The 12,687-nt window shown below is 37.0% G+C and overlaps 2 protein-coding genes across 3 annotated transcripts in view; both read left to right on the top strand.

Moving 5' to 3' along the window:
- The first annotated feature begins 57 nt into the window (after window positions 1-57).
- Window positions 58-2,131, top strand: LOC118742595 (DNA methyltransferase 1-associated protein 1). Its single transcript, XM_036474789.1, has 7 exons — window positions 58-292; window positions 358-461; window positions 525-810; window positions 883-1,213; window positions 1,330-1,588; window positions 1,670-1,824; window positions 1,886-2,131. Exons 1-7 carry the CDS (start codon window positions 195-197, stop codon window positions 1,976-1,978), a joined length of 1,326 nt encoding a protein of 441 aa, XP_036330682.1. The 5' UTR covers window positions 58-194; the 3' UTR covers window positions 1,979-2,131.
- A 97-nt stretch (window positions 2,132-2,228) lies between these two features.
- The window catches only part of LOC118742593, a 54,003-nt gene continuing 43,544 nt past the window's right edge, over window positions 2,229-12,687 (top strand). Inside the window, exons 1-2 of one of the 2 annotated variants that reach the window (XM_036474785.1) lie at window positions 2,229-2,369; window positions 2,452-2,851. Coding sequence is in view for 1 of the 2 variants with exons in the window: in XM_036474784.1 (XP_036330677.1) it covers window positions 9,328-9,362 (35 nt within the window). In the remaining variant the exon portion in view is untranslated. Of the gene's footprint in view, window positions 2,370-2,451; window positions 2,852-7,077; window positions 9,363-12,687 lie in introns of those variants that run through there. The other variant, XM_036474784.1, reaches the window with a different exon arrangement.

The raw sequence follows: 12,687 nt of genomic DNA, 5'->3' as shown, positions 1-12,687 counted from the left end.
ATTTGGTTGTCACTTTCTGATAACAAAATGTCCGGTAACACTGAAATTGTGCATCTGTCATTTTCATGAGGTAAACATTTTTCTGTGTGCAAATTCAATGGAGGTTTTTTGATTTCTACTTTATTGAAAATTGAAGTATTTTCATGTAATATCTTTCACGTTCAGTGGGCTACAGAAGGAATTAAAAAAAAAATATGGCGGACGTGCGTGATATCCTGGATATGGAGCGGGCGAACACGCCTGAAGTAACGCGAGAATCGTTCCTGGTACAAAAGAGAAGAAACTTTGAAAAGTGTGTTTTAGATTTTCTATATATTCTGCTATTAACTTTTACTGAATATACGTTGAACATTTTAGGGCCAAAGGTGTTTCCAAACGCCCAGAGGGTATGCACCGCGAAGTTTTCGCTTTGCTCTATAACGACAACAAGGATGCTCCACCGCTGCTACCAACTGACACAGGTAAATGTGCTGATTGGGTTTTCCACTGCTATACAAAATGTATTTAATATAATGTATTTGCAGCTCTTGGCATTGGTTCAGGTTATAAACAAGCGAAAGCACGTTTGGGTATGAAAAAAGTGCGCAAGTGGGAATGGGCACCTTTCAATAATCCAGCGCGCACAGATGGTGCAGTATTTCACCATTGGCGCCGTACCACTGATGATCAAAAAGAATATCCATTTGCTAAGTTCAATAAGCAGCTACAAGTACCCAGCTACACCATGACTGAGTACAACACGCATTTGCGCACAAATGTGCAAAAGTGGAACAAGGCACAAACAGATCACCTATTCGACTTGGCAAAGCGGTAAGAATTGTAGTTTCGTGTTTTGTTTACATTATCGAAATATTTTCCATTACATCTCCATCTCCATTACAGATTTGATCTGCGATTTATCGTTATGGCAGATCGTTGGGATCGTGCACAACATGGCGTCAAGTCTGTAGAGGATTTGAAAGAACGCTATTATGAAGTACTTGGGCTGCTAGCAAAAGTTAAAGGACAAAATAGTGATAAGAAATCATATGCCTTTGATGCAGAACACGAACGCAAGCGTAAGGAGCAGCTTAAGAAATTATTTGAACGTACCACACAACAAGTCGAAGAAGAGCAAATGCTGTTGAACGAACTCAAGAAGATTGAAGCACGCAAGAAGGAGCGTGAACGTAAGACACAGGATCTTCAAAAGCTCATATCACAGGCGGATCAAGTACGTAACTTTTCCGTTTTTCCTGTATACCCTATAAAAAAAATGATTGTGGAAAAAACCACACTAGTTTATAAATGGTGGATAAAAGACAAAAAAAAACAAATTATTCATTTCAGCAAAGCGATACAACTACTAACGTGCAGAGCACACGTAAATACGAAAAGAAATTGGTCAAGAAAAAATTGCATCATCAGCCACGTCCCTCAAAAGTTGACTCTGTTGTAAACGCTATTGAAATCGGTGGCAGTGGCATAAAATTCTCCGATCTTCGTGGATCCGGCGTTTCCTTGCGCTCACAAAAAATGAAGCTTCCTGCAAATATTGGACAGCGCAAAGTAAAAGCTTTGGAACAAGCCATACAAGAATTTAAAGTTGGTAAGTGTTGATTGTTTTTGTGAAGAGAACTTGTTAGCTAATTGCTAGTAACTTCTATTAAAATGATTAACATTTTTTTAGATCCCTCACCACCACCCACCGAAGAAATATGCAATACATTCAATGAATTACGCTCAGATATGGTTCTGCTGTGCGAATTGCGTACTGCTTTGTCCACGTGCGTGTATGAAATGGAGAGCTTAAAACATCAGTATGAGGCAGCATGCCCTGGAAAGGTAGGGAATGATATGTTGAATTAAACAAATTTTTTAATACTTCTTTCTTATTAATCCATAGACACTAAACATTCCGCCGTCGCTGATACCAGCCGAGCCGATCAAACCAGAGGCAATCGAACCTGGTACATCGGGTACTAACACAAGCGGCTAAACAAATTGCATTTTAACCTTGGACAACTGCAAACACAATTTAAAGTATGGTGAAATTTCATAAGCTCCCATCAAGTTTTCATTTTATTTTGTACTGTGAGTACTTCCAAGTGTTAATTAAAATTTGGCCGCTAAAAATTTGATGGGACAAAGAGTTGTGCTTATATACATTTTAATAGTTTTAACATACTTATCTACCCATTAGAATATGTATACGTTAATTTATATATGTATGTATAAATATACTATATCTTGTCGTACGCTTAAAATGGTGAGGAGCTTTGGATAAATTCAATACAGAGTTCAAAATGGGGAAAGCCAAATAAACTTGTGTTGACTCTTCTGCCCATTTGCGGCTCCTCCATACTTGTATGGCATTGAGTATTTGGCCTGTATGTTGATAATCTTCCACAGCTAAATTAAGTGCAAGCAAAACCTTCTTCTTTATTTGCTTTCTTTTTAATAACATTCAAGCTGGAGAAGCTCTTCTTGGTGTGTGACGTTGAATCGCTGTCGAAGAAATGGGTTATAAGAGCCTAACACACATTCTTGCCCGCGCTGTGCCCAAATATGGAACGTTTTGTCGGTCAAAGGCGTCATATATGGAGTGATTGTAGCACACATGATGAGAGAATAAGAAAATAATTTACCGCAAAAAAAGAGACATAATAATAAGTGACTATTTTTTATTATACTACAATTAAGTTTGCCTTCAAATGCGCCGCGTAGCATAGCGTAGATGTCTTCTTCGTCAATTGCCTTGGCATCGAAACACGAAATGAATATTCTAAAGAGCGCAGATACTAAATAGCTGTGATTGTTGGAGTAGTTGCTCGCAAGTGCTACTTTTGCATCCTACAATTCTCAATTACTAGTAAGTATTTAGGCATCTAACTACAGTGGTTTGTTTGAACTTCAGGCAGCAAAGATGTGTTGAAGATGGCCAACCGATATGGTCACCTTGCCGGTATTCTCACTTAACACAGTATACTTATAGTAAAGTGAAGGTATTCCTTTATACACATAGGCACATGATATATATGTATATATTATGTATTCGTATGGCATAGTGGCTTATGTCGAAAGGCTGGCTTTAGTATAATGCGGCAATCGCAGCATACGATTGCGATTGAAGAGCTTTTGGCAAATAAATGTGCAAGAAATAGTTCCAGTACTAGTAAGTCAATATTCTTAATAAGTCTCATCAAAAAATGCCACATTATACTAAAGCCAGCTTCCCGACATAAGCTACTATTCCATATGAACACAGATATATACATACATACATAAAGGCAACAGCGCTTGTGTTTTGTTTAGAACTTGTACCTATCATGTTTACCGCTTTTTATAGGCGTTACGAAAGTTTACTTTTGTTTGAGTTGAGTTCATCACTTAATTCTATTGTCAACAAACGTGTGCGCTTAGTCGGGCTTGCGGCAACGACTAGACTGCTACTGGCGCACTTGTGCATACATATACATCCTAATGATATATACATATGTCCATGTACTTCATATTTATTTACGTGAGATGGGCTACTGAAGGCGGTTTCTTTTAACTACGAATCTAACAATGCACAGTAGTGAGCAATAAAAATGCAACGTGATGTGATTGAACGCCCTATAAGTCATAAAGAAAAAATTATTGTCAGATGAAGCATTTCCTGTATGCTTTCCACCAATAGTTTTTGGCCGGTTACAGCTGCGGGTCGATGATGTTGCACAAAATCCTTATAACTTTTGAGTTTTTTCATTGCATTTATTATGCGGAGTTTTGTATTTTTTATCTCCCAAACTACGTTAGGACCCTCATAGGGTTGTGTTTCTTGTCGTCTTGAGCTAGGAGATATAGGTGACCCACATGTAGAAACGAGTGTATGTGGTTCGGTTTCGTTTTAAGCAACGGGTTTCACATTTTCTGCTTAGCACGTTACTTTAAAGAAGTAAGTGCTCTGTAGTATTAACTCACCCAGCCTGTTGTAACAACAAATAAATTCCCCAAAGAGTTTTTGGGGAATGATGCTGGGGTGGCAATCCTGAGCGAGATATCAATCGGGGTCGTTCCGGTTACGTAGCCCCGACTAGCGTGGGAACGTAACTCATTCTGTCTGCAGAAGCTCTGCATTGGGGTATGGGTAAGAAATTACAGCTGCATCCGGTTGAAAAACCCATCCATCCGCTCGATCACGAAATAAGGACTATGATTTACAGATAGGTACTTGGAATGTCCGCACGCTCTATAGTGAAGGTGCCTCTAGCCTCCGAAAATACACGACCGACATCACCGCAGTACAGGACTACGACTTCTCGTTTTCAGGTTCACTCCGATCATTGAACAAACTGTCATGATCCGTATCAAAGCTAAATTCAACAATTTAAGCCTCATTTGTGCGTACACCCCGACCGAGGAGAATGACGATGAAGAGGGTGGAGAGACGTCTGTTTAAAAGGAAAATGTGCTGTTAGACAGGAATGTGGCTCGTAAATTGTTTTTATCGACGATACTTTGTGAAAGAGTGCAGCCCTTCACAAACCGACTGATTGAACCTTATCCGTAAGGCAGCAGGTTTTTGACCAGATTTTCACAGCAAGTGGAATCCTGGATAGGCCACTAGATATGCGAATTGGCACACAACATTTTCTTTTTGTCGATTTTAAACCACTTCTAATAGCACGAAGAGCAGCTGTCTGTAGGATCTCATGTCTAAATTTGGGATCTCCGCAAAACTAACACAGCTATGTACAGTGATGGTGAGCACAATCTTCTGCTCCACCGAATTGGGAAGGACCTCTCAGCGCTGGTTGATACCAAACAAGGTTTTAGACAAGGCGATTCACTCCCGTGCGACTTTTTCAATCTGATGCTGCAAACCGTCATAACTAGTCAGTAACTAATCTGGATGATATTGACATCGTTGACCTGAAACCCACTTATATGAGACTAGCATTTCCCAGTTTAGAAGCAAAGGAGCATGGTGTAGCGGTGAATGAGGACAAAACATAGTACATACCTCCTGGTAATACGTAAAAACTCCTCGCGGTTTGTGACACACGTCACTGTTGGCAGTTATAGCTTTGTGGCGGAGGACGTTGTCAACATGGGATAGAGCGCAACACCAACAACGCGTCTGCCTTTAGATAAAGCGAGGGTAACTAGCAAACAAGTGTTACCATGAGCTTGGACATTTAGTACGTTGGATGACTAGGCTCCGGTGAAAAGATCCTTCGACTCGTTACCCCTGTTTGAACAGCGGAAGAAATAGTGCCCATAAATACAATGGAAGGACAAAGATATAGTAAAGATAGAGATGAAGATGAAGTTGACGATGAAGATGAAGATGAAGATGAAGATGAAGATGAAGACTCCAAAAAGTTTTCAAACCGGAACGAAAGTTGCAATCCATTTCCACGATACTGTACACAACATACATGTATACTAAGTAAAGTCGCCGACACTGCCTTGGCATGGTTGGTGGCAAGTAAAGCCGCATCAACCGCAAAAATTTGTGGGTTAGATATGCATAAGCGGCCATGCACTTCAACATGCACATCTGTACAAGCATATATGTATGTACGTGCATACATTGGTACGTGACGCAGCACTTTAAAAATCGCTCATTTAACTTGAAAAATGTGCGAAACGTCAAGAAATCGATGCGAATAATAAACCGAAATTCTTAAACTAGTTTGCTTATCGGCAAACATTTAGCTTTTAATTAACACCTTAGTGGATGAGCTGTGAATTGGATATAAGTAATGGCGAGAATTAACAACACATTAACGCTTTCCACGCGAAAAAGTTCGCCGCATAGACTGAGATTAAAGTATTTTTGCATCGCAAATTTCCAATCTTTTTTCGTTTCCGAACGTAAAGCTCGCATTTTAATTTTTTTTCCAAGTTTTTGCTTAACTATGTTTGTTTGGGTCAAATTTTGAAATCAAATTTTTACCAACTTAACGATGAGCTAGGGACTTGACACTTAGCTCAGAACCATATGACAATGTTATATGAAAGATAAATTAATCAGATAGGTGGCGCAAGAGTCGAAATACATATTTCCATAACCCACATTTATAGTCCGATTTGGTTCCTCCCATTTGGAAGGTATATTTCCTATATGGAACGAAATAACTACAAACAAATTTTGCATTTATGGTCTGATTATTCATAATATCTATATAGTACTTACAGTCAGCGTCGAAAATATGAATACCCTGACAATATATTTTCCATACCTATGTTTTCTTTTTTTATAAAAAATATAGTTCATTCAACAGCAAAAACCAGCAGAATCAGTTTTCTTAATTTCATATCGATGGCTGTGTGGAAGATCGACCTATCTCGGCAGCCAGTTCGAAAACACCCTATCTCAGAAAACTTTTCAAGAACGTCCTACTTCAGAATTTGATTGAAGAACTCCCTATTTCAGTATTTTATTGAAAAACATCTTTTCTCAGAATTTGGTCTAAGAACGCCCTATCTCAGTACTCGGTTCAAAATGAAAGTGCATTGAAAATGTGCTGTTATATGGCATTTTTCAAACAAATTCTAACATAGGGCGTTCTTCAGCGAATTCTAAAATAGGGCGTTGTTGAAAAATTTTCTGAAAATGGGCATTTTCGAACTGGTTGCCGAGATAGGCCGATCTTTCGCTCAGTAATCGATATACTGCAGAGCTCGGGGAAAATTCAAGACATACCAAAAAAATGCAGCAAAATAAAATTTTAGAAAAAGAAGGTTTAAGTTTCAAGTCTCTAAAAATTACCGTTAATTTTTGAGATTTTTTTTTTTTTTGTTGAGGGTGTTGCGCATTTTCTTCCATATAAGAATTGATTTTGTTCATGCGTTATATGGAAGAAAATTTGCCACACCCTTGATAAAACAAATTCTCAAAAATCAACGGTAATTTTTAGAGAGAAACTTCTAGGAAATTGAATTGAAAAGCTGAAAATGTTGATGAAAATTTGTTGGCATTTTATGAATTTTCCCAAGTTCTATATGAAACTGAACAAATTTATTCTGCTGGGTTTTGCTGATGAAATACATTTTTTCAAAAAATTAGAAAATTTTGGTATCGAAAATATAAGTAAATAAAATCGTCAAAACGTCAGGGTATTCATATTTTTGACGCTGACTGTATATGAAAAAGAATAACTCCACAAAAAGTTTTCCCGATAGATGGCGCAGAAGTTGAGATTTTTGAAAAACCCTCTTTATAATCATATTTGGTTCATATTTAGAAAGCTTGTTTTGAAAATATTTTTTATTGATAATTTATTCGTCATTTCTTCAGCATTTACAGTCGGATCTTAAAATATGATCTTGTCCCGAGGAGACCATTTTTTTTGTTCCTCAGTTCATTGAGCTCAAATACTCCGTTCTAGTACTAAAGCTCACCAAAAATCCAGAAAAGCCGGCAAGAAGGTTTTTTTTTCGAAATCCCGCTGAACAATTTTTTTAGACCCGGGGGTGTACAGCGAACTTTATTTGTATGTTTGTCTATGTATAGCTCATTTATATCTAGTTGCTACAGAAATACTTATTTTCCGACTACAACACATTTATTTACTTAAAAAACAACAAACCAACTGCCTACACAGAGTCTGAATTTATTGTACCAGCTGAGAGCCAATGCAGCCGGGCAAACGTTCAAACATATTGAGAGTCTGAGAGTCTCTTCGTCGTAACTCTTGCCGGCTTGAATGCGTCAGTTTTTGTGAATGAATTCATTGAGACGCGCGCGCGTAGGTTTGCTACCACCACCAAAAACAACAACAACTACAACAACAGCAACTACGGTGCTTCATAAAAAGGTGATCGTATAATCAGTCAACCAAGCCAGAGTTGGATTGTAGTACAACAGCTGTCGGCACACAACTCAGCAGCCAGGTATCGTGTATGTGTATATGCATGCATGTAGGCGATGCAGTGCAATCTACTGAAGGCTGACAGTCTAAGCCCACATGTTGCCTACTGGCGTGCTCAGTTGAGTTTTGGTTTGCGCGCTGACGAGTCAACGGAGAACGGAAAAACGAATCGATGATAGTTTGGTAAAAGTGTGTGATGAGCAGAAGTGTGTCGGTTTATTTTGTGTTGTGAAATGCATTAAGTATTATAGAATTGAAATAAATAAATAATTGTTGCGAAAAAAATAACGAGTTTGTGTCTAAAGTCTTTTGTATGGAGGTGCATGGAAATAATTTTTCTTAAACTTTAAATGCCGAAATATATTAAGTCAAAAGCAAATATTTATGTTAAACAAATAATTCCAAGAGACTCATTGCGCCAATAGTTTGTAAATTCAAGCTTATTCAAATTAAAACCGAAACTAAGTGGTGGCTGAACTGACTTGGTGTAACTATGTAGTTAACTAAGTCCATTTACTTGCGTAGAAATAATCTTCTTCAACTGCAAAAAAAAAATTATACAAAAAATCAAAAAGCCATCAAGAAGGATCCAAACAGGTAAACGTTGCATTTGGCCGCCGACAGCGCAACAGGATAGAATGAACCAAAAAAAAAACAACAAACATAATATTTGTTCAGTTGCATTGTAGTCGAGCATCCGTTTCCGGCTCATTGTTCATTCGTGCATTTTTATGAATGAATCAGCAACAATACCTGCGAACTGAGTGATATTTAAAACAAACAACGCGCAAAGGTACACATACAACACGCACACGCACGCACACAAATCAAAAGACAGACATTTTCTGCTTGCTCTGCCCTCAACCGACAGCACTGTGACACACGCATTCATTCATTCATAAATTCAATAGCAGGTAACTACTTACTTAAAATCAGGCAATTACAAATGCTTGCCTTCCACATTGTGTCCGCATAAAGTGACAAAAAATCGGGACCAAATAAAAAACAAGAAGTGCATTCAGCCACAACCTCTGTCATACATACCATATATGAGCGGTATTGTGCAAATAAGGAAGTGTTCTGTGTAGAGTATAAGCGATAAGATTTTTATCACAAAGTGTACAGCAAATCGCGCGAAGTGGAAAAATAACACGCACACACAGTACATACGTGCATTCATGTATGTAGGCCCGCCTGCCTAACTAAATAAAATATTTGTAAGCATTTATTGCATTTGCGTTGCTTTCCACTTTATGTCACACCAAAAAAATAAATAAATAAAAAATCTCAATACTACTTTACGAACTTGCTGTTTATCTTTCACATAAAAGTGTATAGTTTGTAGTGCGCATTAACTGCCTAAGATATAATAAACGCACGGCTGGCTAGAAGTGTTGCCTAGCCAAGTTCTATTACCTTTGTAATTTGCTCAAAGTCTACTCATCGTTCTGAAAAAGCAGCAACAGCAAACGCAGCAGCAGTCATGGCAGCTGATATACGAGCGTTGTACTATTTGAGGTAAGCAGACACAGAATAAATTTTTTCCAATAAATTGGTCCAAAAACAGTAAAGTCGGAATTGTAATGCGCTCACCCCCTAGGATTGTTCTATATCGAAAAAAAGGTATACCCCTATTTTTTTTATTTTGAAATCAAAAAATATTTAGAGGTCGCTCAAAGCGCTCAAAGTTGTTTAAAGTGTTAATGAAGCAAAAAGTTTTGAAAAGTTATTCCCCTTTTTTAATTTGAAGCCCAGAAAAAAATTTGTTTCTTTAAGGCATAAGATATTTTAGAATATGTAATAAAAATATTCTTTAAATTCTCTTTCTAGGAAATATTCATTCGGCCTTATAGCTATAGTATTTTATATGCCACAAATCATAAAAATACTTTTTTTCAATATAAATTAACACTTTTTGGGTCAACGGGGTATTTCAGCCCCGGTCCTAGGAAAATTTTTTTTTTAGTTTCGAGTCCAGCCAGTTTCTTGTCGCCACACTGTGCGTTACCCGTATAGGTCGTAACGTTATTCTTCTTCTTATTTGGTTCTACAACAGTTCATTGGTTTTGGGCCAAGATAAAAAAACTTCACTTTTTTGCGCTTAACTGAGCATGTCCATGTCGTTAAAAAAATGTATACAGTTTGGCCTTACATTTACTTCTGCATGGGGCCAAAGATCTTGCGTAGAATATTTCTCCTCAGAAACCTCAAAGCCTTCTTATCATCATTCATGTGTCTGCGCCATGATGAAGAATTGTAGAGCGTAATTTTTCTTCGTCGGAAAATTGCCTACCGAACCTAAAGTGATAACTGTTGACAAGATCAATTCCTCGCTCGATATGTAGGCTGACATTTTTGGTGGTATTTATGCTGGATCCTAGGTAGACAAAGTCCTTTACTACTTAAAAGATATAACTGCCAACAATGAGGTGCGTCCAAATACGCACAGACGTTTTATGTGTTGCCAGGAGGTTCTTTGTCTTGTCCTCGTTCACCGATATATCAACCGCTTTAGTTTATTTTTCTATGGTGGAAAATGCTGCTAATCTACGCGCATTCATACCACGGACCGAGTTCTGCTTATGCTGCTCTCACTTCGTCTTGGCCGAGTGGAGGGATGTGAGCTTTGTCCCTATACATTGGCTCTGGTTCTTGTTCAACAAATTCGCCTCATATTTCGCCACTGAAAAGCATTGTGAGTTGTTCTTTCGTGTTCTTTCCATATCTCAAGTGTATATGGACAGAAATACACTCGAAGGTTTTTCCTTGTCTGTTGTTTGGACGAGAAATTAAACCATGGATCTACCAAGTTGTAGAAGGCACATTTAAGCACTCGACTACGGTGGCAAAAGCACTACTCAAATCCGAAAAAAACAGAACAAAAATACAATAAGGTATTAAAAAAAAGTTAAAATAAAACCAAACGCGAATTTTTCGCTGATTTTTATTTCTTTTACTTTTCACCTAAAAAAATTTTAATTTCTAAATAAAAGCTATGTTTACTGCGGATAGTTTTATTGTAATTTTAGACATGACTTCATAACATCATAAGCATTTGCATTGTACGAAAACTATGTAAAATAAAACCGATTTATCCGGTTTTTTCTTAATTTCAAAATGGGGAACCGTTTTTTTCAAATCGCTTTTTTGCAATTAACTCGAAACCCGGTTTTGGAAAAAGGCAAATAACACAGGCCAACAAAAATGAAAAAAAAAAAATTGGTGCGGCAAATATTAAAGCTATTTTTGATAGAATGTTTTATGCTGATTACGAATCCGTAAGTATAAAGTTTTCATCAGTTCCAAATTTTGAGAAAAAACGAGGTCAAATGGGGCCCTCCACTTAAGCTAAAAGTAATGTTAGAACTCTTGACTTCTATTCCTAAAAATACCTTGACCCTAAGGTCACTTATAGTCATTTATTGAACAGCAAAAACTTATTTTAGCATAATTTAATTTTTTTTCAATATCACAATATGTATTCCAGTTTTTTTTTTTTTTTTTTTTTTGTTCAACAAACCACTATAATTGACCATTGGATCAGGATCTGGATGAAGGGTTGGTATTTGAGAGATCGTAGTCGAGAATTCTAGCTTTAATTAAAGCCCAAGTTGAAGGTTCTATCACCTTTTGTCTCTTTGCTAGCGCTTTTCAAATGTTGCAAAAAACCGCGATTTTTTTTAACACGTTGGCTTCGTTTACTCAAAATGTCGAGCTGATGGAAACTTTATACTTACGAATTCGTAATCAGCTCAAAAAAGTCTATCAAAAAAAACTTTAACATTTGCCTCACCAAAATCAGTGTCGTTAGTATCAAACCCGAGTATCTGAAGCAATTTTGTTTCCACACATATCAGTACACATATACAGCATTTTAGAATTATCGGTATCGTTCTAAGGAATGGTATACAAACTTAACAATTGCTATTTTTTACAGAAAAGCAAGATAAATTTAATCATAGTTAATACAATAATGAATAATCACTTAATTTTTTTTTAACTATGTAGCACTTCAAACAGAAATGTTTTCAATTTGTTTAAAAATTTTCATTTGAATGAAATTTTATGACTATTTATAAATAATCTTTTGAATAATCGCTTCAAAGCTTCAAAGAATTTCTTTCTTCTTTCGCTTTAAAACTTTAATGCTTAAGTTATTAGAATAGAAGATTCATTGACATACATATGTAAGTAGTTGTTGGATATAAACATATCTATGCACAAACTTACACACACACACACAAAGAGTACCAAGATTGTAACCTATCTTCTTTGGCTTTCATTTTCGCTGGGCCTTTTAGGGTTTCAAGTTTTTTTGATGAGCTACTGAAAATCATTATTTTTTTCATTCATTCGACTATACTTCTCATTTGCTCACGACTAAGTTCGTATCTTAAGTCTTTTGTTGCTGTTGCTGTTGCCTTGTCAAGCGCATTGTATGTATTTGCTCAAAAAGTAATAGCAGCCATCGTTTTACGAGCTCACTGTCTACCCACCTGAACGCCCACATGTGGTAAACACTAATTTTTTTAAATTATTTCTTATTTTCGGTTTATTGCTGTGTGGCTGACGATAGCGAAGGCAATGGCTATAGCGGTGACGGTGACGGTTGCTTTTGCTGTTGTGCAGCAGGTTTGCCTTCGCGCGTTTAGAATTGGGAAAGACACACAAAAAAAAACTCACTTACACAGCAGCTTAGAGCCACTTGAAGCTTGACAAGCGTTTTTTTCTTTTTTGTTTTTTGTTTTTTTTTTTTTGGGTTACATTAAGCTAAATATTTGTCATTTGTCGCTGCTGTGGTATTGTGTGGTCCATAAGCGCACTTCATTCGTTTGGAAATTGA

The sequence above is a fragment of the Rhagoletis pomonella genome, unplaced genomic scaffold (assembly GCF_013731165.1).
Source record: "Rhagoletis pomonella isolate Grant_MI unplaced genomic scaffold, Rhpom_1.0 Rhpom_scaffold_00007, whole genome shotgun sequence".
Taxonomy (NCBI): Eukaryota; Metazoa; Arthropoda; class Insecta; order Diptera; family Tephritidae; genus Rhagoletis; species Rhagoletis pomonella.
Note: the sequence above shows the minus strand (reverse complement) of the source record. Positions and strands in the feature narration are given on the sequence as shown.

Coding starts and splice junctions, on each gene's coding strand:
- LOC118742595 (XM_036474789.1), top strand. CDS start 195: ATGGCGGACGTGCGTGATATCCTGGATATGGAGCGGGCGAACACGCCT. Junction 462..524: donor GCTGCTACCAACTGACACAG/GTAAATGTGCTG, acceptor ATGTATTTGCAG/CTCTTGGCATTGGTTCAGGT. Junction 1,589..1,669: donor CATACAAGAATTTAAAGTTG/GTAAGTGTTGAT, acceptor ACATTTTTTTAG/ATCCCTCACCACCACCCACC.